We start from the raw sequence: 18,840 nt of genomic DNA on the forward strand, positions 1-18,840 counted from the left end.
CACCTGTTATGTGTCAGACGTGCTGGTTGCAGGGATGCAGACGTCAAAACACAGACCCTGGCCTTAGGGAGCTCCCAGGTGGGAGCTTTGCCCACAGCCCCAGGGACCCCTTCACTGTAGGGCGGCATCCTCTCCCTGGCTTCGGGGGGCTTTTTCTTTCCAACAGCCCACAGATGCAAGTCTTTTTTGGACAGCTGCCCTTGGGCTACTGGAGCGGCTCTTCCAGAACCAGCCAGAAATGGCGGGGAGCCTCCAACCCCCGCTGGGTGTGGCCCACGGCCAGTGATTGATGGGTAGGAGCCAAGAGAGCCCGGCTCCCTTGCTCTTTGCTGCCAGAGACGTACTCAAAACTTACAAGGGCCTAGCTTACACTCCGGGGTTCCCCTTCGGAAACAGGCTGAAGTTACCTCTCCGGGACTTAGCCTAAAACCACACTCTCTCCACCCTGCCCTCCCACTCCTGTGCGGGGACCAGGAACACAAGGCTTGCAGGAGAACCGTCGTCTCAGTGTCCCTCCTGGGGGTGGGGGTGGGGGCCTGACCCAGGACCAGCACCTGGGTGAACGGGGCACAGCGCCCGGCTCCGTGGAGGACTTGCCACCCAGAGCAGCAGCATTTCTCCACTCGGGAGGCCTCCCTGAGGGCCTGGGCCTGAGCAGCGAGACACCGCCTACTACGCTGGATGTGACTTTTATGACGAAACGTTACCAGAGTCACTTGGGTTCAGAGGAGAGAAAGCATGGAATATTTTTTCTAATCATTTTTGCTTGTGGAGAACCAGAATCCACAAAGGCCAGGTAATAGAAGACAAGGCTCTGAACGGCACACCAAGGGGTTGAGACTGTAATTATCCTAAATCCCATCTTTCATCAGTATCTCCCCTGCTCTGGGGTCTCTCGTCTCCAGGGCAGACTGCAGGTTCCAGACACAGTGAGGCTCGGGGCCGCCACAGCAGGGCGCCAGGGCGGAGGCAACAGCAGGAACAGAGAAGAAAGCCTGGCGGTGCTTGTGGAGGGACCCCCGGGGGTCTGGAAGCTGGTGTGAGAGGCGAGATGGAAAACAGTTAGTGTCCGAGTTGGCTCAGGCCCCCGTAACAAAGCACCATAGACCGGGCAGCTCAGACAAGACGCTGGCTTCCTCACAGTCTGGAGGAGTCCGAGGTCAAGGTGCCGGCAGGGCTGGTTTCTCCCGAGGCCTCGCTCCCGGGCGCTTCGATGCCGCCTCCTGCCTGTGTCCTCACCTGGTCGTCCCTCTGCGTGTGTCTGCGTCCTAATCTCCTCTTCTTGTAAGGACACCAGTCTGGGCATAAAGCTCGGACTAGACGAGGCTGCGTGCCTGCGCACCTCGGGCCGCCTGGCGAGGTGGGCGCGCCGCATCTCACCCGAGGGGTGCAGGTTCAGAAGCGCAGCAGGGTCCGACCACCAAGTGCTGACCAAGCCCCGGTGAGCCGGTTCACACCCAGAAAACTCAGAACAGGCCGCTCCGTAAACTAGAGTGCCTATCTAATCATCTACCTGCAGAGATTTCTGGAAGGTTACTGAGTGCCGGTCATTTCCGTGGGATCCTCCTTTCCTGCCCCATCCCATCACCCCACACTGATTACAAGCTTTCCGTGGCCCCCAAACTGTGTCCTACTCGATTTCACGTCCCCGTTCACTCATTCCCAAATGTATCTTATTAATATTTGTCCGCCCAGCACCTAACACAGCATCTCGCACAGAGCTGGTGGCCAACAGATACGTGTTGGTGGCCACGCTGGAGACATGGGGAGTGGCAGCTAAGGGCACAGGCTCCGGGTCAGAACCCTGTTTCTACCAAGTACCAGCTGTGTGACCCTGGGTAGAACCAACTGCTCTGAGCCTCAGTTTCCTCATCTTATCAAGTTAGGGTGATACTTACAGAACCTCACAGCGTTATTATGAGCATTGACTGAATTAATCTATGCGTTCATTATATCTCATAGAGCAGCGAACGGCACACAGTGAACAGTATGTTCATGCTGGTCATTTTTTTTTTTAACATCCACTGTGTGCTTGACACATTACCTAGTTTTTCTCATTAAATCTCCAAACAACTATCAGGTGATGCTGTCGCCCCCTCCTTGAAGAGGTGGAAGCCAGGCTGCTCATCTGGTAAGTAGCAGAGGGAGAGAACATGAGCGCAGAGCTGAGTCTCACACCTGTCCTCTTTCTACTGCAGCGCAAATTAGGCTGAAATGATCCGCAGCCAAGAGGAACATCTGCAGGTGCTCACAGTCAGAAGCGGGGGGCCAATATCGCATCAGGCTCCACCCCAAAAATAAGGGGTTCAGAAATGTGATCAAGTCCCAACTCCTACCCTACGTGGTTGCAACCCTGGACGCTATATCAATATCCCATCCAAGTTCCAAAGCCTTTTCATTCCATCAGCCCCAAGGCATTCCTAGCATTCAGTGTCCCCAAAATGTCCCCCTGGCTCTCAGCCAGACCACCAGCATGCCGGCTGTGCCCACGTACTGGAAAGCAGATGACAGCTGGTGAAAAACATAGACTGTGACCAGGACAGGATACTACTGTGCTTTTTGAATCCTAAGCATTCCTTCAGCCCCAGGATGGCAGATAGTTAAACACTGTCAGCACTAATTCTAATTAATTAGAAGTAACAGTCTAGAACCATGGCTGAGGCTGAGCTCAGTGGAAAAGAACTCCATGCTTGACTAGTGATGTCTGCCAGGGGCACAGCAGGAAGGGCAGCACACAAGATGCACGTTTGCCAGCCCTTCCTCAGGCCAAGCCCCTATGCTCAGGTGTTGAGAAAGCACCTGGTAACCATGGGGTTTATTCCTGGGAGGGGGACATGAAAACATATATGTGACATGGTCCCTGCCTTCAAGAAGAAACACACGGAGGTGAGAAATCAAATAAAAATATAAATACAAATGATGCGTAGGGAAAACTGCTCTGTTTTTTTATGGGGTGGGGTTTTCAGGGACTTTCAGTTTTCTCAATAGGCTTTAAAAACAGTCAGTTGTCACCTGCCTCTTACAGAAGCCAGGCTATCGAAACCAAACTATAGGGCTTCCCTGGTGGCGCAGTGGTTGAGAATCTGCCTGCTAATGCAGGGGACGCGGGTTCGAGCCCTGGTCTGGGAAGATCCCACATGCCGCGGAGTGACTAGGCCCGTGAGCCACAACTACTGAGCCTGCGCGTCTGGAGCCTGTGCTCCGCAACGAGAGAGGCCGCGATAGTGAGAGGCCCGCGCACCGCGATGAAGAGTGGCCCCCGCTTGCCACAACTAGAGAAAGCCCTCGCACAGAAACGAAGACCCAACACAGCCAAAAATAAATTTTAAAGAAACCCAAACTATAATCAACCTCGAGCCTGGGCCCTGCACAGCATGTAGCCCAGCCCCTGCCCCCTGCAAAACGACCTTCGGCAGCAACCTGGCACGCTGTCCAGTCCCTCCATCAGCCCAGCCGGGCAAGGCAGCCGCTCCAACCCAATCAACCACGACTACTAGAAAGTGTTTCCTTGGGCTTGGCCCAAACCTCTTTTCCTAATTTCCATCCAACCGTCCTGATTCTGTCTTCCAGGGCCATACACAGCATGGAGACCACCACTCATCTGAGGTCAGCGTCTCTCCTGCTCCCAGTTAAGCGGTCCCAGGACTTGCCCTGTTTTCCAGGTGACCTGGTTTTCTCAGATCACCTAACTTACCCTGGGCTGGCTGCTTTGGATCTTCTCTGATCTCACAACTCGAGCCGGCTGCCTGCCTCTCTCTGGGCTCCTCCGCCCTGATCCCGGTGTCAAATTGCCTCCAGGCAGAAAGCTCAGGTGATTACAAGGCTCACTTCATTGTTCTCCCTTTTCTCAGGCACCAATTGTGCACCGCCTGTTGTCTGATGCCTGGGAGAAAAAAGTTATTTTATGTATCTTGTTCAGCTTTCCAATTGTTTACAATGGGAGGTTAAGTCCAGTCCTTGTTATCACATCATGGAAGTCCCCACAACATATATTTGTAATTTTGAGAGTTATTTCTGAGCGTTTTTAGAGATCCATCCAATTGAGAGTCCCATCAGAAGGTCTGGTCTGGGAGCTCTCCAAAGGGTCTTTTATGTCTGAATCTATACTATGTATTACCAGGTGCTGGCATATATGTTATCACTTAATTCTCACAATTCTGTGAGGTGGGTATTATTACCCCCATTTTTCAGATGAGGAAACCAGGCTTGAAGGGATTAGCAAGGTTAAAAGTGATGGAGCTCCACACCCACAAGGAAAGAACCTGGACACTGACGGGGGTGGGACCAAGTTAGATACAGCCAGAGCTCCTCCCTCTAAGTCCCAGCCTCCCAAACACATACCTAAAATTAAAGTGTAAATGGGAAAATGTGTGCTTTCTGGTGCCTGCGACTCCAAGAGATCTTGCCAGAGATCTGGTGCCTGCGACTCCAAGAGATCTTTCTAAAACTCTGGCCTGATCATGTTTCACTCCCATGTTTCAAAACTGGGCAAAAGGGACAACTCTCTTAAAAATATCTAAAGAACAGACAGACTCAAGAAAAGCAGCCTGAACAGACTAATAACAATAAAAGTAATCAAATTAGGAATTTAACACACACACACACATATACTATCACCCTACCTAGAGTCTGAGAGGCAGTTTCTATTAAACATTCGAGGAACGGATAATTCACATTTTGCACAAACTGTTCCAGAGGAAAGAAATACTCCCAAACTGATTTTATGAGGGTAATGTGACCTTGATGCCTTCCCACAAAGAAAACACAAGGCTCAGGCTGTTCTTCCAATGTACCACCAACTATTAAGGAAACAATAATTCCAGTGTTAAAGAAGTGGATGATATAGGGACAAGGGAATGCCTGCCAGCTCACTTTACAAGGCAATCATACCCTTGATATCAAAACTTAACAGGACAATTTGAAAAAGAAAAATTTCAGATCAGTCTCACTCATGAACATGGAAGAAAAATATTCTTTTAAAATATAAAATCAACAACAACATGGTTGGACTTGGAGGATATCATGCTAAGTGAAATAAGTCAGAGTTAGGCAAATACTGTATGATATCACTTACATGTGGAATCTAAAAAATAAAACAAACTAGTGAACATAACAAAAAAGAAACAGACTCACAGATATGGAAAACAAACTAGTGGTTACCTGTGGGGAGATGGAAGTGGGGAGGGCCAAGATAGGGGTAGGGGATTAAGAGGTACAAACTACTATGTATAAAATAAATAATCTACAAGGATATACTGCACAGCACAGGGAATCTAGCCAACATTTTGTAAAAACTATAAATGGAGTGTAACCTTTTTTATTGAAGTATAGTTGATATACAATATTATATAAGTTACATGTGTACAATATAGTGATTCACAACTTTTAAAGGTTAAACTCCATTTATATAAACCTATACAATATTGTACATCAACTATACCTCAGTAAAATATTAAATTAAAAATAAAATAAGGACTTCCTTGGTGGCACAGTGGTTAAGAATCCTCCTGCCAATGCAGGGGACACAGGTTTGAGCCTTGGTCCAGGAAGATCCCACATGCTGCAGAGCCACTAAGCCCATGCACCACAACGACTGAGCCTGCACTCTAGAGCCCACAAGCCACAACTGCTGAGCCTGTGTTCCACAACTACTGAAGCTCACGTGCCTAGAGCCCGTGCTCCGCAACAAGAGAAGCCACCGCCAACGAGAAGCCCGCGCACCACAACGAAGAGTAGTCCCCACTCACCGCAACTAGAGAAAGCCCACGTGCAGCAATTAAGACCCAGTGCAGCCAAAAATAAATAAATAAATAAATTCATTTTTAAAATAAATTTTAAAAATAAATAAAATAAGTAAAATATAAAATCAAACCCAATTAAATATATTTAAAAATGGTAAAGTAAGTACTCAAATAGAGAACTGGAACTGAAAAGAGATTCCAGAAGCAGACCCACATGCATGCAGAAATTTAATTTATGGCAGAGTTGGTACTGGAGATCAATGTGGTAAGGGTGGATATTTCAATAACTGGTCATCCATACTGAAAATAAAAATAAATTAAATCTAGTGTTAGTCAGTCATGTTGCTGCAATGATGCTGTATAACAAACATGCCCCAAGATCTCAGTGGCTTACAACAAACAACATTTCTTTCTCATGCACATACAGGTCTGTATGCCAGCTGTGACATCTAACAGTTCAGAGTCAGGTCTGCTCCAGCTGTCTCTCATTCTCTGAGCCAGGCTGGAGGAGAAGAGGGGACTGGGGACACGCACTTCTCATGTTGCAGGTAAGGAACCCAAGAGGGTAAGCCAAACCACATAGCACACTTAAAGTCTCTTGTTGGCTGGGGCACACATTATATCTGCTCATATTCCATTCACCAAAGCGAGTCACATGGTTAAGTTCAAAGACAGTCAGAAAGTGGAGTATATTCTGCCCACAGTGAGCCATGGCAAGGGCATAGAGGAAAGGAAGAATTGTTTAAAAATAATACAGTTTACTACGGATCTCTATCTCATACCATACAAAAAAAAGTTCACCTTAAAGGCTTAAACACATAAAGGTAAAAGACAAAGTTATGAAACTTTTAGGAGAATATCTTTATATCCTTAGGGTAAGAAAAAGATTCCCAAATATAATGCATAAAAAAGAAACCATTAAAAATTGATAATTTCAACATTAAAAGTAAAAACTTCTGTTGATCAGAATTTCAAAATGAGATGAAACATTTGCAACATATATCAATGGTAAAGGATTAGTATCCAGAATATATAAAGCACCCTTCCAAATAAATAAGAAAAATAGACCTGTGCATATGGCAAACTTGATATTTGACATAAGCAGCATTACAATCAGAGAGAAAAATCTAAACTGTTTTGTACAAGGTGCTGAGACAAGTGACTGTCCATCTGGGGAAAGATAAAAAGAGATCCCTGCCTCACACTGTATACCAAAATACATTCTGGATTATTTAAAAAGCTAAATATGAAAAGCTACACTGTCATTTTAAAAGAAAATATAGAGTACCACTAAGCACTGCTTAAGGAACAAGTGTTTTAAATGAATACTGAAAAATCAAGTCATAAAAGGAAAGGTTGACAAATTGACTACATATTTTTTTAAAGCTGTTACGCCAAGAAACATCCTAAACCAAGTTAAAATTGAAGTTACAGAACACATGTCATGGACAAGGGATAAATAGCCAGAATATTTAAAAGATGTCTTGCTAAACAAAGCCTTGCACATCTGGAGAACAATGAGGTATCTCCCGTGGCTGTAGCACAGAGTGGTGTGTGCGCGTGTGCGCGCATGCCCACGCATCTGCATGCTACGCTCCACGCTCCTGCACAAGGCATTCTTTTGACTTAGAATGCCCTTTCCCTGTTGTCTTCTAGGAGTTGATAAAGACTTCAGGGAAATTAGTATTTCCTTCCTTGATGCTTCTCTGGCTCGTTTCACATTCTCTATGAGACAAGCTTTAAAATATTACAATTCATTATGATTAGTATTGTAGTGGCAGCTTGGGCTATCATAAAAAAATACCATAGATGAGGTGGCTTAAACAACAGAAATTCATTTCTCACAGCTCTGGAGGCTGGAAGTCCAAGAGCAAAGTGCCAACGTATTCAGCTTCTGATGACAGCTCTCTTCTGGGCTTGCAGACGGCCACTTTCTCTGTGTCCTCACATGGCCTTTCCTTGCCATGTGCACATGGAGAGATCTCTCTCTTCCTGTTCTTATAAGGCCACCAATCTTATTAGATTAGGACCCGCCCTTCTGACCTCATTTTACCTTAATTACCTCCAAAAAGCTCTACCTCCCAATAGTCACAGTGGTTAGGGCTTCGACATAGAACTGGGGTAGCCGGGGAGGGGACACAACTCAGTCCTGGCGGGTATTCTGCCTCCACCACCCCTGTTTTTTAAAAAGGTTTCTGAAATCTGTACAAGTCTTGAGCATCATCTGCCACAGCCCACCTCTGTCCTAGGGCTTAGGGTATCAAGATGAGTTTGGTTGTCGTCAGGTTACTTCTGTAGATACAGCTAAGGAAGGGATGCGTCCATGCTTCTAGGAGGGCAGCATGACGAGATCCCAGAGAAGAGAGAGAAGAAGGTGAGCAAGTGTTCCAAGATGTGTTTAAATGCTCTTCAAGTAAGAGGTGATGCCATTCTCTCTGAAGTGGTGGGAGGTATGAAACCAGATGCCCAAGAAGGCTCCCCGAAGGACTGCAGTTTTAGCCTAATTTTTGGAGGATGCTTCCACCATCTGGGTGGCATCCACTATCCTGTCTCCATATTTTATAAGAGGCTGCCAGGCCTCAGAAGGACACATGCAGGGCTGGTCTTTCAGTGACCACAGGCACTCACAGATCCACAGTTATCCACTCTTACCTAACCTCACAGGTTGTGCTGCTTAAAAAACTTTGTGCCTTCATCCCAACAGACAAAGACAAATAGCATCAGGGGCTGGAAACAGGTGCCAGCAGAAACCTAAAAACAGAGAGAGCGTACAGCCAGCATTCTACAAGGACCCCCACCCAGCTCTCAGTGGTGGCAGCAGCCCTGCTCACGGCCCCAGCTGGCAATGACCATTAGTTACTTCATCTTCATTTCTTGCTGCTCAATCCAGGGGGCCCTAAAGGAAGTTAACATGTGACTCAAGACACTGAAAATCTGTACCTCTCCAGGTCTACAGTTGAAAGTTCACTTCCGCCCAGGCTGTTGGGGCGTCGGTACACACTCAAATAAGGTTTGTTGGGTGCCACTGGGTGCCTGGCATTGGTCGACAGGAAAGAGAGCCTCGTGCTGTCACAGTATTTGCAGACCACTTGGAGAAGAGTGATGGTTAGTTTTAGGCGTCAAGTTGGCCAGGCTACAGCACCCAGGTCTTTAATCAAACGCTAATCCAGGTGTTGCTGTGACAGTATTTTGTAGATGTGGTCAACATCCACAATCTGCTGACTTTAAGTAAAAGAGATTACCCTTGATAATGTGGATCGGCCTCATCCAATTAGTTAAAAGGCCTTAAGAGCAAAACTGAGAGTTTCCAGAGGAAGAAGAAAGTTGGCTCAAGACCAAAACATCAGCTCCTAATCGAGAGTCCCAGACTGCTGTTCTACCATACCGACCAGGACTGGCCAGCTCCCACAGTTGCATAAGCCAGTTCCTTGAAATAAATGTGTGTGTGTGTGTCTGTGTCTGTGTACGTGCACTAGGTAGGTAGATATAGATATGGAGAGAGAATTTATTTCAAGGAATAAATCCGTAAGATGTAAATACAGATATAGATCTATAGATATAATTCACATTTATATCTCCTACTGGTCTGTTCCTCTGACTGGTACAAGGAGACCCACACATACACCAGGCATTACTAGCCAGCGTCCTACGCGCTATGATTGGGGGAGCCTCACATGTGGTACGTAACAGTGTAAGCCTAAGTCGGACTCTCCAGATCTGAATCTTAGAGCCGTCACGCACTAGATGCACCATGACCTTGGGGCAATTCTTAGGTTCTGCAAGCCTCAGTTTCCTCACCTGTAAAATGGAGATAGCATCTTCCTCCTGAGGTTACTGCAAGGGGTCAAAGAGGTCACCTGTCGCACCCGAGAACACGCCGCTAGGAAGCGTGAAGCCAGGACTTCAACTCAGGACTCTCTGCCTCCAGTGCTCGTCCCCCTAACCCTCTGCCGTCACCTTCTCCTTGGGGATTACACTTCAGCTATTTTTTCTTTAACAGACACTCTGCCCAAGACAGCCCGCATATGTTGTTACAGCTTCAACTCTGCTCTGCAGAGATGCCTCTAAATTCATAGCTTCTGCCCAATCCTAAGGTAGAATTCCATGCTTCTATTGCATTCTGGTACTTGGATGTGACCACTGGCTTCAAACCCAGCGTATCTTAAATTCAAACTCATCATCTTCCCCTGCCACTGACCAGTCCTGGCTTCATCTCTCTCTAGTTGTATGACCCTGGGAAAGCTACTGACCCTCCAAGCCTCAGAGTCCCCATCTGTTCAATGGGGGGCGGGGGGTGGTGATATGAGGAAAGCAGACACATATCCTGTATGCAGTACCTACCTCGGGGTCTGGTACATTGTAAGCACTAAATATATGATTGTACTTAGTCATTCAGCATCTATTCATTCATCAGCACTGGTTTTAATTTATTCTACAATAGGAAGCATGGATTTAGTCCTAACCCACTACTTGCAGGCTAATTTTCCAGGAAAACTATCATTTCCCACTAAATCGAGTAAATAAGATGCTACAGTATGGCTGTTTCCTTTTCATTTTATGTTGGTGTATTGCCATCTAGTGGACAATGCACAAGTTACAAGCAAAAGAGGAAAAGGGCGCGCAGAGAAAGGCGATAATCCTAAAAGTAATGTTTACCGTGAAGACTGGTCCATAGCATTGTTGGATTTCAACAACTATCTGAAAAACATAAATAACAAGATGTGTTCTGAATAGAAAATAAATTGTAAATGAACACTACAGTAAGTTACCAGCTTATAATCTTACAATCTCTAACTTGCTCTAAGCAAAATAAAAAATAAAATAAGCATTCTTTCCTGCAACCGACCGCTTTTCTCGATTTGAATTCTCCATGTCACATATTGGATGGGACTCTAAATCATAAGGAAGCCACTCAACCAGGGATTAGACCTCCTGACTGCTCTACCTTTAACTAGCTAAGCAACTCTGTTTTCCTTTCTGAGTATGTTACCATTACGGAGTGCTTACCATATGCTTGGGACTATGCTGAATATTTTATATGGATTATCTCACTTAATCATTAAATTATTAATAGTGAACCACTAGTAATAATGATTATTTTTTTATCTCTCTCTTCAATCCTCTGACCTTTTGCTTCATGCATTTTGGACCTCTGTTGTCAAGTGCATATATGTTTATAATTGTTATGTCTTCCTGATGGATTGACCCTTTTATCAGTATGTAATGTCCTTGTCGCTTGTAACAATTCTGTCTCAAAATCTATTTTGAATGTGTCATCTGACCTCATGGTTTCTGATGAGAAGCAAGCTTTTAATCTTATTGAGCATCCTTTATACGTGATGGATTGTTTTCTCTTGCTGCTTTCAATACTGTCACCGGCTTTTGACAATTCAACTATGACGTGTTTAGGTGTGGATCTCTTTTGAATTTATCCTTAGAATTTGCTGCACTTCTTGGAAGTGCAGATTAATGCAGGTTTGTTTGTTTTTTCCAAGTCTTTCATGAAATTTGAGAAGTCTCCAGCCATTAATTCTTCAAATATTCTTTCTGCCTTTCTCTTGTCTCCTGGGACTCCCGAAACACACATGTTAGTGTTTGATGGTCCCACAGGTCCCTTAGGCTATGTTCACTCTTCATTCTCCTTTCTTTCTCCTCCTCAAACTGCATTATTTCAATTGGCCTATTTTCAATTGTTCTCTTTCATCTGACTGTTGAACTTCTCTAGTGAATTTTTCATGTCAGTTACCATACTTTTCAGTTCCAAAGGTTTCTATTTGCTTCCTTTCTATAAATTGTTAATCTCTTTACTGATATTTGCATTTTGTTCATAGCTCATTTTCCTACTTTCTTTTAGTTCTTTGCCCAAAGTCTCTCTTAGCTCTTTGAACATATATGACAGCTGATTTAAAGTCTGGGCTTCCTCAGGGAAGGTTCCTGTTGAATTTTTTTTCCTGTGTACGAGCCACTGTCTTGTTTCTTTGCATGTCTTATAATTTTTTGTTGTTGTTGAAAACTGGACGATTTCAGTAATGTAAGGTGGCGACTCTGGAAACCTGATTTGTGGCCCCTTCCCTTTAATGCTTATTGTGGTGGTGGCTGCAGGTTTTTTTAGTGACTTTCCAGAACTAATTCTGTAAATCTGTACTCTTTGTCACGTGTAGCCACTGAAATCTCTACTCAGTTAGCTTTGTCTTCAGCTAATAATCAGGCAGATATTTCCTTAAGCACCTGAAATAAGTCTTCTGCCTTTTGCTGAGGGGCTCATGCGTATTGGGGCACACCTTCAACACTACAGAAGTTTACAACTCTACCTAAGCCTTTATTTCCTGTCTGTGCAGAGCCTCAAGACCATCTAGAGACGAGAGATTAGGGCCTTTTTGGGTCTGTCCTGGGCATGCAAATCCTGTAAATGCACGTGACACATAGTCCGGGTGCTTGCAAATATACATATAATGCCCGTATATGTGGCCACTACAAAGCAGACTAATGCAGCTGCAGTGGTTTTAACTTGCAATTCAAACGCCATGAGCAACACTGACATGAAAACCGGTGAGACACTCTTGGTAAGGTACTGAAAGAGTACAACCTTCCTTCACTTGATAGTTGCGTTTTTGGGTAAGTCAAGTGCTGCAAATCTGCAACAAAAAAGGACTTAACAGTCTAAGCTCAGATAATTATTAATCAGTGTCAATGCTCACCAGCCAGAGACCACGCAGAAAAGAACTGTGATTGAACCAAAGTGGGTTTATTAGCACTTTTTGCACAAGGAAGACCACACACCATGGGGTGTCTCAGTACAAGGGCGCTAGGACGGGCTTATCAGAGAATTTGGGCCTGTGTTAGGGGATTTCAAGCAGGGTTCCATGAACCATAGTTTTACTCCAGATTGGGTGCTTTCAGAAAGCAAAGCAATTCTGAGTAGGTATCTTAATAACCTTCATCTAGGTGGTAGGAAGAACAGAGTGGTCTGAGACCATACTCAGCACAGCAGCAGCAGTCTCCGCATAAGCCAGGAGAGGGGGTGTTTGCTCACGTTGTGTGGTTTGCACGGTATTCTTGTTTCTATGCTCCAACATGATGACAAAGCGTCCTCATTTTTGTCTTGCTGCCTCACGGTCACGGAGCAGCCTCGTCAGATGCTGGTGTCGTAGAGAATTACTCATGTTCAAAGAGAACACCAGAGCCTAGCTGTAAGGGCCAGGTCAGCCTCCAGCTGACAGCTGTCAGGGGTTGCTTGTCCTTTCTCTTTATAGCAGGACTGTCGTGTACATGATTTTCATGGGACACATGGAAGCTATAGAGATGTAGGACAATTTGGGATTGTGCAGGACTGTCCTATGCGCTACAAGCTCCAGGCATCCGTGGCCTCCGCCCACTAAAATAACCAATCAGCGTGCTAACCAATGATTAACACATTTACAAAAACACCCTCCCCTGGGGGTGGCACCACCCCAAGAGAACTCTTGAGGGTGTAGGCTCTAAGTGTCCTAAATCCAACCCCCAAATCACATTAAAGTAAGAATATATACGTAAGAGTACAGCAGCCTACGCCCTCACAGAACTATTTCACCAAATAGTGCTTTAACGGCTTTGCATCGAAAGTTGGCTTTAAAAAGGCCATCCAGCTCCAAGGCTATTTATTTACTGTAGAAACGGCGCCAACAGCATCAGTCATAGCAGCAGCCGGTGCCCTCTACATAAAGCCCCTGTGAGAAGTATGTGGCGGGCGCTGCCAGTTTCCTACCCAACGTCCCTTTCTCCTTTCTCCCCTAACAAAACCTCACTTTTACTCAAGGCAGCCACGTGCCCCCTTCATACCTGCTTTTCCAGACTTCCGTACACCTGGGTGACACCACTTTGGCCAGTGAGATGTAAGTAAGCAGAAGCAAAAGTCTACAGTGGTTTCCGAGAAAGCTCCTGCTTGTCTGCTAAAAGGGAACAGATAGGACGGGGACCTCCGCTCTCCTTCCTTGCTTATAAACAGATGAGTCACCTTCAGCTGTGACAGTCATCTTGTGACCCTGAGGCCATGAGCATGGGGACAAAAACCAGCTTTCTGAGGAACCATTTAGTAACTGCATCAACACCAGCAAGTGCCCACTTTCAGACCTCCTCTGTAGAAAAACACACAAACCCTTTTTTTGTTTAAGCCACTATTATTTGAGGAATTTCCTGTTACTTGCAGTTGAACAAATTACTAATAGAGAAAACAGTTAAACATCAGATAACTTAAGGAATAAGAAATGGAGGTTTATGTTAAGCCTTGACTGTTACAACCAAGTGGGGGAAAAAAAAAGTGCTCAAACTATATGAGGGGCAGGGGTTTGAGTTAAATCTTCAGTTTTCTTAGCAGGAAGCCAACAGCTATTATAGAAAGTTGATAAGTCAAGAAACACTGTACGAACAATAAGCATTTTATTTAGTATGGAAGTAAATACCCCAAAATACAAAACCTGCAGCAGTTGAAGATGTTTGCTTCTGGGGAGCAGAACTGAGAGTCGGATGAGACTTGCATTTCTTTGTAGCCCTTCGGTTTTCTGACCATGACTGCTTTAATTATTATTTTTTAATTAATCGTAGTGGGGAAAAGTTATATATAAGACTGCATTTTTTCTTGGCACTAAATTTAACTTCTTCAGGAAGTGATAGGATTGCTCTTTTCCTTGTAGAATAACAATATTAAGGTTTTAAGGAATGCTTCCTGCTTCTCACAAGAATTTGATATTATTTTGACTTTATTTTTAATTGAAAAATGTATGTGACATATGATTTGAGAACGTGTTCCTCAAAACCAGGCAGACTTTGGTTTCACCTTCCCAGCAGTGGTTTGCAGCAAACAGTGGCTCGGGGGCTCCTTGGAAAATGGTAGTTAGGGGCTGAGCGGGTGATTCCAGAACCTCCAAACCTGTTTCCTATAGAGCAGCTCTGCTTTGCTCATTACAGATATTCATTCAGCTTTGACACAAGACTTAGAAGAAAGAGCTCTACTAGTTTGAACATCAATGCACTGCCACAAAAGTTAGCACAGCTGAACCTGACCTGCAAACATACTTAGTTTGACTTCACATGTTTTCTTTTTTTCCTTTTAAAGTTTAATTTACAAACATTAAAAGATCAGATTTCATATAAACATCCAGATTTTCCATTCCTCTTAAAAAACTGAAAACCCTAGCAACACAGGAACCACACTCCTGAGTGGCAACAAGTGGCTGGAAATGAGAAGCTCCTGTCCCTTTAGATGGAGGTGGACGCTCCTAGTTGAATTTTCACCCGGTCAGCTTCACCTGTCTGTTCTGATTAGAATTGGTGACACTGCACTAAGGGACCAGATTCCAATTTCTTTCCTTGCAAAAGGAAATAGCATGGAACAGTGGAGAAATTACTGACTTAGGACTTAAAAGTTTTCTGAGTATTACTTGTCAGTTGTGCACCTATATTCGTCAGAAGAGGCTATTATGTTGTTATGTTATGGAAACAAATTAACCAGGAAATCAAGTGACTTCACACACCAAAAGTTTATTGCTCACTTACGCCATTCGTCCAACAGGAGCAGGTGGGGGATTCTGCTCTACAAGCCACCCAGGGACCCAGCTGGCCGAGGCACCATCTCGAGCACCACTGGCTGCCACAGAAGGGAAGAAAGATTAGAGACTCTCACATCGGTTGCACCTTCCTCACCCAAAAGCGATGCAGGTCACCTTCACTCACATCACACGGGCCATAACTGATCTCATAGCTTCAGTTCATCAGGGAGCTGGTGGGAAGTACCGGAGAACAAAGGGAATACTGGGGAGCACCACTGTCTCTACTACACGCAATCGTCAGTAAATTATTTTACTTTTCTCTGTCTTAGCTGTTCATCTGTAACATGAGGTTATTCGTGATCTCCCTCTAGAGGTTACGGGGGAAATCAAATGAGGTAATAGACATAAAAGGACTCTGAATGAGCTCTAAAGAGTTTTACAAATTTAAAGGGCCACAGTACTGACACCATGGTGGACTTACTGTGCCATCACCTCCACACAACCACACACACCCTTGCCTATGTTTCAGAGCTGTGGGCCAAACAACAGGCACACTGGGGGCTACAGAATGCAATGTTACTTTCATTTTAATTGCACCATTCAGTCAGTTCACCTGTGCTCAAGGCTGACCAGGGAAGATAAAAAAGAAAGCAACACCTGCTACCCTCGGTCTCTTCAAGTAGTTCTCCAGTCTTGAAACGTTTAAAGTATGTGTGGCAGATTTTACTTTCCAAAGATGGCTGCTATGTCCCCTCCCCGTGAACTCAGGGGGACCTTAGTGGCTGCTTCAACCAGAGTATGGCAGAAGTGACACTATGTGAACCCCGAGCCTAGTCATAAAAACGTCACACACTTCTCTGGCTCCCTGGGGAAGCCTGTCTTAGACCCCAGCTGCCAGGCTGTGAAGAAGCCCAGATGAGCCTCCACAGAGAGACGACCCAGAGGCCACAAACGTAGGTGTTCCAACCAGCAACCTGGCTGAGGTTCAGCTGACAGCCACCATCTACCTCCAGACCCGTGAAGATGCCCCCAGACGTTTCCTGCCTCCTGGCCAATGTGCAAAACCCAGCCTTCAAATCTCTCAGCCGAGCCCCAGACTGTGCAGCAGAGGAAAGCTGTCCCCACTGAGCTCCACCCAAATTCCTGACCCACAGCTTGTGTAAGCGTAATAAAATGACTGTTTTACGCTGCTAAGTTTTGGGGTGAATTTTTACACAGCAACAGCATCTGGAACAGCTGGACTCGTTAGCATCTATAATATTAGCTTAGTTACCTCACAGAGAAAAGAACAAATATGTATTTGCTGAACTATTACCTCTCAAATACTGTACTAATGGAAACAATTACGGGGGTTGCTGAAAATATACTGTATTGATAAGAATTCACTTAGGCTGTAGCAACAGAAAAACCAAAGCAATAACACTTAAACACGACAGAAGTTTGTTTCTCCCTTAAAAATTCAGACAGGCAGTTCAGGGCTGCTGGCCCCATCAGAGGGAACTCAATCTCTACCTTATTTCTCTGCTGTTCTCAAAATGAGGCTTCCACCTCATCGTCCATGACAGCTGTTCAAGCGCCATCTATTCTGTCTACATTTCAGCTAAGAGGGGTGAAAAGGGGAGGGGACGCGCACGCCGGCCTTCTAAGAATACTTCCTGGAAGCGTAGCCAAGGTGCAGCAAGAAAATCTGGGAAAACCTGTCTTTGTTGCCATGTCCTGGCTAATAAGTGGGAAATGAATAGAAGGGAAAAATGAATATTGGGGGATAAACAGTAGGTCCTGCCACGTGCATATTCCAAAACTCAATTCACATTTGGTTTAGGATTGCAGCCTCAAATAACAACAGTTACCTCAAGAGCAACCCCCCCATTAGACTCTCAGCTCTACAGACTGACACCAGATCTTTCAGGTTAAATAAAAACATTTACGCAGCATCCACTTTCCTCACCAGACAAGTATAAATAAAATGGGAAACAAGCACTTACCAAATTAATGACTTAGTAAATTAATGATTCGTACGAAAGGAAAGGACATTTAGAGACAAATATTTCCTCTAAATCAGTAATATGTCCTGATGGGTCTTCCTGTAATCAGTGTCTCCTTGGGCAAGTCAGTCAATAACCTGAAGTCCTGTTTCGTCACCTATAAACCGGCATCACACATAACAGGCTTGTCGTGAGGATCAAATGAGATTACGAGTGTCAAAGTGCTTTGTAAGCAGTAGAGTTTTATACAAATATAAAGTTATGCACCTTCAAAGCTATCACGCCAATAAGATACATTCAATTAAACAAAACATCTTCAAAAAATTTTTAACAATGTATAAATACAATCACAAAATAATCTATCTGCCCTTTAAAACAAAATTTACAGTACCTACAACAGAATTTACAGATGCCTATAATAGTTTGCGGATTGTTACATATATTGTTTTAAGAAATACCATTAATACATGATTTACAATATCCCCATTATAGCAAGAAAAAAAATAGATTCGTAAAATAAAACGTCTTCTAGGCATTTACAATGCCAAGTATCGAAATGATTATTCTCACTATGACATAAGAATAATACTCTTTTAGTGGTAAAAGATCGATTTCATTAGGCCAAGGACCACTGAAGAGCTTCTGGAAGGTTCCAAAGTAAAATCTGGCTATCTTTCCCCAAAAATAAATAGAACAGCAGCAATGCCTACGTATCCCATGAACATAAACTACGAAAATTCCTTTTATGTTAACTGGGCCTTAAGTACGTGACTCATTACAAATAAAAATAAACAAAATTTTAGAAACCAGTTAACACCAATAGCCCAAATTTGGTTTTTACCTGCCTGTAAACGCCTAGGATAAGAAGTTTCATCATGAAGTATGTATTAAGTGTAAAATTAACAATTATTTCTAACTCTATATATAAGCCAAAGTGCTCACTCTTACCATGGAAGCAAAACCTGAAATAATCTACAGAAATAGTATGTAAACACAGAGAGTTCTGAGATAGACTAGGAACGTCCTTCTTGTTCTGTGGGTCAAAATGCAAAGGTCTCCATTCCATATGGGCATGAACACAAACACTTCCGTTAATTTAAGACACATGGATCTTACACAACTATGTGCATATACATATGTACACCATGAACCAAATGTTAACAATGTTTCTAGCTACACCACACCTTCAAGCCCCATATGCTAGAAAGTAAAAACTTAATATGAAAACTACTTTTCCTTTTTTTTTAAAGTAAACTTTAAAATGGAAAAACAAACCCAACACTCCTCTTTGCAATAGGTACTGAGTTCTAAAGGTTCAGAGTCAAGACCCCCTTCAGTTGTTCCCAATGGAAAGAACACGCAGGCTCCCTCACTCTTCAGGAGGTCTGATCGTCTCCAGTGGTCTGCAAAAGAGAAACAACTCCTTAACACTAAAAGCTATTTTACTTAACATACCAGATTTAAAGCACTAGGAAAACATTTCGTAATTGCCAGCACAGCCAGCTACTACATTACCTGGCATCCCATGGCCCAACTATGTTAAAAATTACTGTCATGCTAGAGAAGTAAAGCAATGGGTCCACCCAGATG

The 18,840-nt window shown here is 44.3% G+C and overlaps 1 protein-coding gene across 3 annotated transcripts in view; it reads right to left on the minus strand.

The window, feature by feature from the left end:
• The window catches only part of LOC309650267 (Golgi apparatus membrane protein TVP23 homolog B), a 52,571-nt gene that overhangs the window by 17,607 nt on the left and 16,124 nt on the right, over positions 1–18,840 (minus strand). Inside the window, exons 7-8 of one of the 3 annotated variants that reach the window (XR_014257484.1) lie at positions 15,273–17,407; positions 10,398–10,439 (exon numbers count right to left, since the gene is read on the minus strand). Coding sequence is in view for 2 of the 3 variants with exons in the window: in XM_082441472.1 (XP_082297598.1) it covers positions 17,324–17,407 (84 nt within the window). In the remaining variant the exon portion in view is untranslated. Of the gene's footprint in view, positions 1–10,397; positions 10,440–15,237; positions 17,408–17,472; positions 18,654–18,840 lie in introns of those variants that run through there. The other 2 variants (XM_082441472.1, XM_082441473.1) reach the window with 2 other exon arrangements.

Source organism: Balaenoptera physalus, assembly GCF_965194825.1.
Source record: "Balaenoptera physalus genome assembly, chromosome: 20".
Lineage (NCBI taxonomy): Eukaryota > Metazoa > Chordata > Mammalia > Artiodactyla > Balaenopteridae > Balaenoptera > Balaenoptera physalus.